This window comes from Caloenas nicobarica, chromosome 29, assembly GCF_036013445.1.
Source record: "Caloenas nicobarica isolate bCalNic1 chromosome 29, bCalNic1.hap1, whole genome shotgun sequence".
NCBI lineage: Eukaryota > Metazoa > Chordata > Aves > Columbiformes > Columbidae > Caloenas > Caloenas nicobarica.
In genome coordinates, this window is record NC_088273.1 from 2527243 (window position 1) to 2539449 (window position 12207).

At 50.9% G+C, this 12207-nt stretch overlaps 1 protein-coding gene across 1 annotated transcript; it reads left to right on the forward strand.

Moving 5' to 3' along the window:
- Positions 1-10056: 10056 nt before the first annotated feature.
- On the forward strand, positions 10057-10605 carry LOC135999708 (olfactory receptor 14J1-like; the record flags this gene model as incomplete). Its single annotated transcript, XM_065653265.1, has 1 exon — positions 10057-10605. A coding segment is annotated over one exon (549 nt), but the record flags the coding sequence as incomplete, so codon positions are not given.
- Positions 10606-12207: the final 1602 nt, after the last annotated feature.

A 12207-nucleotide genomic window follows, 5' to 3' on the forward strand; every position in this document is an offset into this window, starting at 1 on the left:
GAGATGTACCACCTTTAGGAGATCCCTCCAGGAAATGCAGCTGCGTTGTCCTACAGACAAAGACTTACCATGTCAGGACTGTGAAGATTTGTCTCTCATCAAATCCTCAGCAACCAACCACTCCACATTGCATTTAATGTCTCTCTGCCTGGCTGCTCTCCCGTCAGCATCCCCAGGTAGAGCCCTCAGCCCTGCTGCGCTTTGCAGAGGAGCTGCTCCTGGGCAGAGCTGTCTCTCTGCAGCGTTGTCGCTTGCCATGAGCTCCCTCTGTCCCAGGAGCCCAGCCCAGCTCAGCAGCACAGGAGCAGCCCATGATGTCCCTTTCTCTGTTCCCTGTGGGCTCCTCCAGGTGTCTCTGGGGCTCCAAGGGCTCAACTTTGAAACAACCTGAAGTAATCAGTGATGTTGATTCTCTCTCCTCTGCACAGACACTTCTTTCCGGCATTGTATTCTTCATATTAAAAAATAATCGGTATGACAATCATCTTTTCTTGTCCCATCATTAGACAGGGCATCAGTAATATTACAGCCATGTATCTAATTTCTGCAGGCTAGGAGAGGAATCTCTTCAGATGAATGAATTTATGCATTTTATTTTGGTTTTATATTCCTTTGTCTAGAGAGACATTCAGCAATCTTTTGACCATGTCATGTCTCTGCTCTGAGGCAAAGCCTTTGCACACATGACATCTTCAACACTTTGTACCAGGTTTCCTTGTGGCAGGTCAGAGGTTTCCTGGTGCCACAGCTGGGGTGGTTCAGCCCAGATGTGAGGCAATGTCCTCAGCCAGGGACCTGACTGGGGGAGCTGGAGCTGTCAGTGTTGCAGACAGAGCTGTGACACAGATGGAATAAACTGCCAAGGCAGGGTGGCAGAAGTCAGTTCATCTGGTCTTGAAGGACAGCAGCCTCCAGGCACAGCAACAGTCCAGATCAAATCTCAGTCTAGACCTGTAAGGATATTCAAGAGCCACATAATGAGCTGTTCCTACTTCAGGACCAGTTAAAGGAGAAACAAAGACACCGTGTGGCCACTGATGAATTTAATAAGAGAAAGCGGTGAGAGTCTCTGTGTCCTCTTGTCCTCCATCTTCACCAGCAAGTTCTCCCAGGCCACTGTGACATGAGACAGGAATCTGGAGGAAAACAACCAGCAGTGGATGGGGATCAAGTCAGGGGTCACTGGAACTAACACAGTCCTGACCAGTCTATGGGACAGGAGGGGCAGCATCCCAGGAGCTGAGACAGTAGGACGATGCAACAGGGAGGCCACTCTCCACCATCTTTGAAAGCTCATGGAGAATGTGGGGACTCCCTGACCACTGGCAGCTCTCACACAGTGTGTGCACTTTTCAAAAAGGGCCAAAGGGTGAGCAGGGGAACTCAAAACTGTGCACCAGAGCATGTCCATGGGGACCCCATTTCTGGGTGTCTGAAAGAGAAGGTGATGGGGTTTACCCAGGGTAGGTTGTGCCTGTCCGCCCTCTTTGCTTTCTGTGAGGAAAGGACAGGGTTGCTGGACGTGGGGAGAACATTGATGGTCTGTTACCTGGAAGTCAGCAAGGCACTCAGCATCATCCCCTGCAATATTATTGTGTCCATATTAGGATATTGTGGTCTGTGTCAGTGTGTAAGTCGATGAGTAAAAAGCAATCTGTTTGGTTGGGCTTGGAAAGGTGCTATAGGAAGGGAGAAACTTTGCAGTCATGAGGACAGTCAAGCACTGGAAGCTGTTTCCCAGGCATGTGCACTCACTCTGTCCCAGAAAGTGTCCAAGATGTGTTTGGATAAATCCCTGAGTAATCTGGTCTGACCCTCCTTTGCGCAGGAGGTTGGTCAAGACACCTCCCAAGCTCCCTTTGAGCCTGGATGATGCTGTCCTTCCTTCCCCTTTGTATTTTCAATTTCGGGAGAGCTCTCAAGTTCTCCCTGACCACAGAAATAATTCACGTGAGGTGCAGGGCTGCTTTACAAGTACCCGAAGCATGCCGGACCACAACTTTTGCATCCCTTTTCATTTGCCCCAACCCAGGGTCTCCTTTTCTTTGCTCTCCTCATGCCCAACTCGTTCATCCTTTTAGAGCAGGTTGCTCAAGAGGTGTCAGCATCCATGTACGGAGTCTGCACATCAGCCAGACATCAAAGTCACCATCAAGAGTCTTTTACCCCAGGAAGGGGAAAACTTCCAATGCAGGCACCAAACCAGTGCCAAACCTGCCTGGAGAGCCAGGACAGTTGTGCCACACAACAGCAGCCTCTGAGGGAAGCTGGAGGTGATGGGAATTGAAATGGTTTCAACCAAATCATAGAATCATAGAATCATAGGATCATAGAATCATTTAGGCTGGAAAAGACCCTTAAGAACATGGAGTCCAACTGTAAATCAAACACTGCCAAGGCCACCACTAAACCATATCCCTAAGTGCCAAATGCCTACATCTTTTAAATACTTCCAGGGATGGAAGATAAAATCCTGAGCTGGCAGGACACCATTAAGTGCAGTTAGACATAAGATACTTGTCATGCCTGTGAGTTCAGACCTTGTTGGCAGAACGTCTCAGAACCCCTCAGTGAGGAGGACAGAGTGTTGGGGAGATGGGAGCACGTTTCAGTTTCCTAGATCCCAGGACAGAGCCTAAGCCATCCTTCCCTTCGACTCTGGCATCCAGTTTCTTGAGATGCAAATCTGGTGGGCCTTCTGTGGATAATCATGTTAAAAGGCGTGAATAATCCTTCAAGTGTTTGTGTAATTTGTCTAGGCATGTCAGTTTTTAAAGAAAAAACAAGTTTAACATGCTTATATTTAAATATCTGTTAAAAAGTACTCTGCGTCTGTGTTAGCCCCTCTGGTAATGGCAATTCAATAGGTATTTGCACTATAAGGCTTCGTACCTCATCCACAAGTACACATCTAAGTGGTTCAGATGAAGGGTGGTCTGGCAAAAGTCACCCTTTGTGTCCCCAGGTGCACGGACACTGCTTATGTGCCTCTGCAGAGAGGGGCAGAAGCTGGATCCCCTTCTTGGGACAGACTCCATCCAGGAGAGACACAGCCACAGGGGTAACTCATCAGGTCTTTACGGCATTTCACTCAGCATCAGTTTTGACATATTGGGTGCTTTCCCGTGACTACCCTTTCTGCACAAATGATCATAAAAGACAGCCGTTTACTAAGCCATGGTAATAAAGGGGCTGTTAGGACAAGAAAGTTCACCATGAACTCTGGAGAGAGCGAGGAAGTTTATAATAAGCACCAGGAAGAACCAAGAAGCTCAAGGTCTCTTCTGGAGAGCGGGAGGCCCTGAGCAGCAGAGATTGGCCATGTGTAGGTGTGGGAGAGGGTCAGGAGACATCAGGGAGAAGCAATGAGATGGCTGATGGTTTAGTGAACCCTTACAGCCATGTCTGAGCCCAGAAATGGAAAGCAGTTGATGTCTGCAGGTGGAGGAGGAAGAGCAGGAAGATTTTCCTGGGAATATGGAAGGAAGAAAGGCCTCTCTGGGGCTAATCATATATGGCAGTGACATTCCCATCTTGTGGGCATGGCTGTGCCTGGGAGATGGGGAATGGCTGCTGCTGGGGGTGGCTGTGCTCAGTCATGGCCCATGAGCTGATCTTGCTCTGCTCCTCTCTTACACTGCCCACACTTGCATGGACCTCAGGAAACATCCATGAACCTGGTGGATGCATGAACCTCCTGGAGTGATGGGTATGGATCCAAATAGAGGATCCAAGCAAGTTTGACACTGGGACATTGAGGTGATTGGTGACCATTGCCAGGTGTATGAAAGAAGCTGGACGAGACGTGAGGAACTCCCAGGCATTTCCAACTCCAGAGAAAACCAGAGCCTTGCAGTTAAAGGAGCAGCACTTGACATAAAACTCACCCCCAAAACACAAAACACTCACATTGACCACAGGCAAATCAGTGAAAAACATTTGAGAAATACTTACCAAGCCCCAGGGGTCAGGGCTCAGCCATTCTGGAGATAAACAAGCATCAAGGGCTGACATGGCATCAGAGCCACCTCCACTTTGCTCTCACCACCTGTAACCAGTGTCTCCAAGTCTTTCTTTCACCAGCCTCCAGGGACAGGGACCTCGACTGCTTGTTTCCTTCACAGCTGTGTCAGTGCTGGCCCTTCATGGGGTCCCAAACACCCTCAGAAACTTGAGTTCTACTTCTGCCTTTCACTTCATCAGAGGTTTGTTCATTCTTTCAGTAGCTGCAGTTCAGGATCATGGCAGCAGAGGGCTCATTAACATCCAAAATGCCCTTACAAGCCAAGGCTCTGTGCATCATTTTCCTAGAGGCTTCAAGCCTGGTGTTGATGATTAGGGAGATTTCAGGAATAGCCAAACAGAGAGCATTTCCATAATAAATAGCAATACATCAGTACTTCTTCTATTGCCTTGCCCCGTCTCCCTCCTCTCCATTTCCAGAAGAGGCGGTATCTTATTGATCTGGGGCATTTTCTGATGAAGACAAAACAATATGTGTAGGAAAGTGGGTGCCTGATGCACCACTTGAGTGAGGAGACATGCCAGGGCAGCTCAAGAGGAATCACACTCCTCTGGAGCACAAGGCTGTCCTGCAAGGCTTCTCAGATTTCCTGAGCTCCTTCACCCATCAGACTTCAATGTCACGACCTCTATCGGCTGCTGTCTCCTAGTATGTCAAAGTCTTCTCTGGAGTCCACCACCCTGTGCTCTGCTGCTGCCCTTCCTCCCTCCCCTCTGGTGCCTGGGACCCCACTGTTTCCTGGTCACCACAGCCAAGGTGGACACTGATGTTCACATCCCTCACCAGCTCTTCCTTGTTTCCCAGTGCCAGATCCAGGTGAGCATCACCCTTGTTGGACCACCAGGTAGACATGTTAAGAAGTCAGCCCAAGATCCTTTAGACTGTTGGTATCCACAGCTTTGCCTGGCCAGTGAATGTCAGGGGGATTTCAGTTCCCCATAGGAACCTGCTCATTGACAGGAGACTTCCTCGTGTTGCTGACAGAAGACCTTTTCCATTTCTTCTCCATGATCAAGTAGTTTGTAACACCCAACATGATGTCACCCTGTGCTGGATTTACATGGCGAAGTCTTGGAACTGGGGATGAGGGTGGGTGTGCTACAGTTGTCACCTCTCTGAGAAGACAACTGCAGTTTGACCCATGTCAGACAGAGCTGATTTCAGCTGGCTCCAAGATGGACCCACTCCTTGACAAATCTGAGCCACTCACTCAGTGACGCTGGCAGCACCTCTGTGATACTGTATTTGAGAAAGGGTAAAAAATGCTGCACAACAGCAGGTGGGAGAGAGGAGGGAGGAAATGTGAGGGAAAAGCATTGCAGGTGCCAAGGTCATATCCCACAGGACCCAAGTAGATCCCTCAGCAGGCCAAAGCCTGCTCTCCTGAAATCCTGCTCTTTGCCTTGTTATCATCTTCCAGGAGCCTCAACTCCACTTTCTCATCCCTGACTGTTACATCCCTGACCAACTCTTTCTGGTTTGTAAGTGTGAAGTCCCACAGGGCACCTCACCTCACTGACCCCTCAGTCAACCGTGTCAGGAAGATGTTGTCAATGAGCTCCATACCCCTTCTGGATGGCTGGTACTTTGCAGATATTGGGATATCTTAGGTCTGCAACAAGGACAGGAACTGGAAACATGAGGCTTCTTTCACTCGTTTGAAGGATCAGTGTGCCTGTAGCTGATGTTCACCCACCACAAAATCGCCCATGTTGTTCTGCCCTCTCATGCTGACTTCTCAACCTTCAGCTGACAGTCTGCCCCTAGGCAGAATTCCATGCATTCCTGCTGCTCTCCCACATGAAGGGAAACTTCCCCTCTAAGTCCAGACCTCTGGCATGATGAGCACGAGACCCCCAGGACTCCACTGTTTCTCCAGGAGATGGTATTTGTAGTAACCTCATGTTCTTTTCTTGGGAGAGGCAACCTTATCAGGATAAGTGATCTGTATACAAACATTGAGAGCTGAGCAAACAGACCTTGAGAAACTTTGGGATTCACTGATCAGAAAGCTCTGAATCTTGATAAGAAGAAGTGACCAGATCTGTATCAGGGCAGGAGAATAACCCCATCCACCAGGACAGACCAGGACCTGACACGCTGAGCAGTGACCCTGAGGAGAAGGGCCTGGGCACTACAAGGGCCGCCACACAAGCCCGTGCTGCACGCTCACCATGAACAAGGCAGCTGCACACGGGGCTGCATGAGGAGGAGCGTGGGGACCCAGACACCTGGAGTTCTCATCCCATTCGCTTCAGCACTGGTGTGACCCCACACACACGGGTGTGTGCCAGTGTGCGGCTCCCAGTTTGGAGAAGCAGGGAGGAACTGGAGAGTGCAGGGCTCTGCCAAGGCAGGGGTCAGGACCTTGTGCACATGGTGTGGGATGCTGAGGGACCTGGGCTGCTCTGGCCCAGCAGCGCTGGGGAGGCTGCAGCAGTGTAGGAGTAGCCTGAGAGTGCTGGAAGGGTGGTTTCAGAGATGGTGGAGGTTTTCTTCATGGTGGGAAAGAGAATAGGAAAGAAATAATGGCACAGAATGCAGCTGGGGAGGTCCAGGCTGGACATGAGGAGAAAGGAATGTGAGTGGAAGGGCAGTGCTGTGGTGGAACAGGTCACCCAGAGGAGTCTGCATCAGCCCAAGGCTTTGTGCTTCAAGGAACAGCTGGGGAGGATGGGGAGAGATCAGCAAAGGAAGGAAGATGCTCAGACAAGAGCAAGGTGGGGCAGCAGGGGGGATGTCTCCAGCCTGCAGGGAAAGAGGTGCAGGTGATGGCACAGCATAGGACTGGCTGTTGTGGAGATGGTCAAGGGATGCAAAAAGGCTGAAAGCCCCCAACAGACATGAGCTCCTTCTCCCCTTAGCGATGGCCGTTGTCTCCACCTCTAGTGTCTGTGAGGAGACACCTTGTCCTTACAGCACAGGGGCCCTCATGGCCTCCTTGTCCCCAGCCAGGAACCTGGGAGGTGTCAGACCATAGTCCTGCCCTTGGCCTTGCACAGCCCCACATCACAGTGTCCCAGGAAGAGCCCTGGGCAACGTGGGAGGGATGGGATCTGATTTCCCAGGGGATGGGGGTCAGGGCTTGGCCCTTTGGTTAATGAAACACATCCAGGTGTACTCAGCTTCAGAGCCACCTGTACTTTGCTTTTAGTGACTTGTCATTTCTGCCTCCACTTTTCTGCTCTAACCAGCCCTGGGGATGGTTTCTCAGTCGTGTCCCTCAGTGGGACCCATTAACATTACAAGAAACTTTGGAGTTTGAATCTGACTTTGACTAGTTGAGAAGTTTCTTCAATTCCTCTCAGGCTGTGAGGTTCATGGACTCAGCACAAAACCCACCAGAGGGGTCATTAAAGTGCCTGGGGCTGCTCCTGTGCTGCTGAGCTGGGCTGGGCTCCTGGGACAGAGGGAGCTCATGGCAAGCGGCAGCGCCGCAGAGAGACAGCTCTGCCCAGGAGCAGCTCCTCTGCAAAGCGCAGCAGGGCTGAGGGCTCTGCCTGGGGATCTCAGGGAGACGAGCAAGGCAGAGAGATTAAAGGTGGTCAGGATGGGGAGGATGACTGAAAGCTCACTGGTGGAGAAATCTTTGCAGCCCTTGACACGGTAAGTCTCTGGGTGCTGCAATGCAGCTGTAGCTCCTGGAGACGTCTCCTAAACCTGGCACAGCCACAGCTTGTGGGATCTGTAAGGAGGGGGATCTTGTCAAGCAATGTTGAACAGTTGTGAAGGTGGGTGAGCACCCAGGGGTGCCCAGGGCTGTCCTGCAGAGCAGGGTCCCTGCACCCCAGGGCTGTGCCGGGGCAGGGACTCTGCCGCCTGCCAGGGTCAGCGCTCAGCCTGCCCGGGGAGATCCCCACGGTGCTGTGGGGAGAAGCTGTGGGTGGAAGCAGCAAATTCGGGCTGGACATGGTCCTGCTATGGAGGGGGTGCTGCATGTGTCAGGGCTGCTTACAGCTCCAGATCACTTTAGGAGATGCCCAGGAGGCTTTTGAAAAAGCACAGCAAGACAGGGGCTCTGTGAAGTGGAAGGATCTTATTCTATCAGTCTTATACTCTGGGTTGTCTATGTGGCCAATGGGAAACAGAAATTAATGTCTCAGTTCAGGAGGAGGCACAGAAATTCCAGAAATCTTGCTCTGAGAGGTGAATAAACCTGTGAGTATCAGAAATCAACACACCCTGGCTTACAGATGGCATCAGGATGACTTTTCCATGCTCAGTATTGTTGGTCTGATGTTCCCATCAGAGCCGGCCCACACAGAGCTGCCCCTGGGCAGTGCCCGGCTGCTGGGAGGGGTCTGCAGGGCAGAGCTGAGCACACAGCGGCTGGGATGGGGTCTGTGACACTGACAGGAGGAGACCTGGGCACAGAGACACAGCTGCAGGCAGGGACAGCTCCAGGCAGCAGAGCAGGGGCTGTTCAGGAGCTCTTTTGCTCCTGCTCTGCAGGTGGCTGCTGGGGGTTGTCTGCTGGGCAATGATCGGACTGTCCCTGTAGCACATCCCATCTCCAGGAGCCCTGACTCTGCTCTGCCTGTCCTGCTGGGCTCACCAGCTGCCCCCAGAAAGGCCCAGCTCTGCTGTAGGATGCCAGGAGTGCTGAGCCTTTCCTTGGGGTCCGCATTCTCCTGCCAGAGTCCTTTGCTTCTCTGGGTGAGGGGTCGTGTCCTGCTCTCTCCATCACATCTCCACCTCTGGGCTGGGACAGAGAACAGTTTGCAGATCTGCCCTTTCTAAAAGGGCTCTCCTGCTCCAGTGTGAGTCCAGTTTTTTGTATTAATTAGATTAATTTTTGTCTGATGTCATTTTCAAGGTAGCACAAACAAAAGCACAGGACAGATGAGTGAAAGACTGATGGACACTGCTGCTCTCCGGACTAAGCATTGAGCCACAGAAAACTGAGCCATTTTGCCTGCCCTCTCTCAAGACTTTTCACATTTTCCCTCATAAAAATTAGGATTTCTCCCCCTTATCAGATATGGTGGCGGAAAATAAAGTATACAGATGAAATATTTATAAAGACATACTATGTCTCTATTCTGCAGCCCACTCTCTACAGAATCATGAGTGAAGATATTGCACATTTCCATTAAAGCTGGACAGATGAGTAAAATCCTGATGGACACTTCTTCTGTCTGACTGCACAGAGCCAGAGAAAGCTGAGCCTTTTTGCCTGTCCCGCCTCAAGACTCTTCACATTTTCTATCAAGAAATGAGGCTTTCTACCCCTAAAAAACCCCACTCACCTGATGTGGTGGTGGAAAATTAAAAAACACAGATCAAATATTTATAAAAACATGCTAATTGTCTCCTCTGCAGCCCAAGACTTTGAGAGTCATGAGCACAGATATTGAGGTTTTTGACTGAAGGTGGATTACATCTGCCATTCCTTGAGAACGTCAGAGGTGTCACAAACCAGCTCCCCCCATGTCCCCACTGCAGCAGAGCAAAGCTGGCTGCTTGGCAGCACACGGGCAAAGGTCCTGCTCCTCACCACACACTCAGCCATAACACATCAGAGAAAGGAAATGCATTTCTATTGCGGTGATATCTATAAAAATGGTGTGGCTTTGCTAAGAGGACTCTGTTGTAATTTTACGTTGCTTTTTCTTTTTTTGGAACAGAGCCCACATGACAACAAACAGCAAATGTCCAACAGCAGCTCCATCACCCAGTTCCTCCTCCTGCCGTTCGCAGACACACGGGAGCTGCAGCTCTTGCACTTCTGGCTCTTCCTGGGCATCTACCTGGCTGCCCTCCTGGGCAACGGCCTCATCATCACCACCATAGCCTGTGACCAGCACCTCCACACCCCTATGTACTTCTTCCTCCTCAACCTCTCCCTCCTCGACCTGGGCTTCATCTCCACCACTGTCCCCAAATCCATGGCCAACTCTCTGTGGGATACCAGGGTAATTTACTATGCAGGGTGTGCTACACAACTCTTTCTGTTTGTCTTTTTTGCTTCAGCAGAATTTTATATTCTCACCATCATGTCCTACGACCGCTACGTTGCCATCTGCAAACCCCTGCACTACGGGACCCTCCTGGGCAGCAGAGCTTGTGTCCACATGGCAGCAGCTGCCTGGGCCACTGGGTTTCTCAATGCTCTGTTGCAAACGGCCAATACGTTTTCACTACCACTGTGCAAGGGCAATGCTGTGGACCAGTTCTTCTGTGAAATCCCCCAGATCCTCAAGCTTTCCTGCTCACACTCCTACCTCAGGGAAGCTGGGCTTCTTGTGGTTGGTGTCTTTTTAGCTTTTATCTGTTTTATTTTCATTGTGCTGTCCTATGTGCAGATCTTCAGGGCTGTGCTGAGGATCCCCTCTGAGCAGGGACGGCACAAAGCCTTTTCCACATGCCTCCCTCACCTGGCCGTGGTCTCCCTGTTCATCATCACTGCCATGTTTGCCTACCTGAAACCCCCCTCCACCTCATCCCCTTCACTGGACCTGGTGGTGTGTGTTCTGTACTCAGTGGTGCCTCCAGCAGTGAACCCCCTCATCTACAGCGTGAGGAACCAGGAGCTCCAGGATTCAGTGTGGAAATTGATAACTGCACTTCTACAATTATAAACAGCAACAAACTCTCACCCTCTGCATAGCAGTTAGAGTGTAACTCATTACATTCTCAGCGTTTCTTGTTGTTGTGGTTGCGTTTTGTGATAGTGTTGTCATTCGTTTCCTAATTCACTCTCTGCCTTTTTTTCTGACCAAGTGTCTATGGAAATGAGGAGCCCTTTTTTCTATTTTTATGAAAAAAGAATAAAAGGCCCTGCAGTGTTTTGTTTTGATTTATTTTTCCCCTGAGATCTTCTATTAAGGCCTTTTTGGAGCTGCAGGGATAGTTTCTGTCTGCATTAGTGGCGGGGAGCAGAGTCCCAGCCTGGCAGCGCTGCCAGGGAGCAGCAGCCCTTGGTCTTCCAGAGCTGTTCTCGTTCCACTCCCACACTCTCCTTCTCATCCCTTGTGTTGGTGCAAGGCCTGAGTGCTCTGGCAGCTTGGTCACCGTCCTGCTGTGTGTCAGTCCTGTGAGCGCAGGCAGGGACAGGCAATGGGCACTGCTGTGACAGAGCTGGCCTCCGTAACAGTGCTTCTATGCAGAAAAGTGATCTTTTTAGGGCAGTGTCTGGAGGCTTAGGTCTTCTTGCAAAGTTTCTGTCAAGAACATCTACAAGAATGTGGCCCAGAGATGAAACACCATTGTGCAGCTGCACAGTGTGTGTGTGCAGGGCTGGGCACACAGCAGTGTCCTCTCACAGCCAGGCCTCCTGCCAGAGACCTGCAGGACCAGCAGAGCAGGGGCTGGGCTGTGCCCGTGTGCACTGGACACCCCTTGGGAAGGAGCCTCAGGTCAATCATCATGCACTGGCCCCTCACAACCACCATTTCCTGCACTGGCCTCTCACCCACAGAGGTTGTTCTTCCCTCCATGGATGGACACTGAATGAGTAGTTCAGCAGTTCGTGTTTGCTTTGTACAGATGAATTGTGAGCACGCACATCATGTACTTGAGGTGACATGAACCCAAGTGATCACAAACACCATCAACTATTCCTTAGGGTTCCATGAAGGCCTGTGGGACAGACAAGATCATGAGGTCACTTCGTGTTGGAAGTAACATCCCATTGTTAACTGCCTGAATGCAGCACTGGGATGTGCTTCCTTCAAGCGAGCTCCTTGTGTCCATTCTTCCTGCCATGGCACAAGTCAGATGAGTGCAGAGCAGGGTGACACACCACAGGGCTTAGGTGTCTCCTGCCCTTTGGGAGTGGCAACAGGAGGTCGAGAGGGACTCTGTGACACCTGGCTCTGTGTGTAAAAGGGACAGACTCTGTCTCTGAGCAGCCCTGGGTGCATAACGAGTCCATGAGGCCAGCTCAGATGTTGACACCTGACAGAACCCTGACAATTCTGTGTTTGACTACAGGAACAAACCCCGTTTGACCAGTGAGATTCATCTCAGCTGCCTTGGACAGGCTCATTGCACGTGTTCTTGTCTGCTACGTCACCCTTCCCATGATTCCGGATTGTGCTCTCAAAAGTGCCATAGAAACCAGAATGGTTCTGGGGTCCTTAAAAAACGCAGACCTCAAACCCATCTTCAAGAAGAGCAGGAATAGGAACTGGGAGAGTTACAGGCTGGTCACCCTACCTCCCTCCCTGGGAAAGGGATGG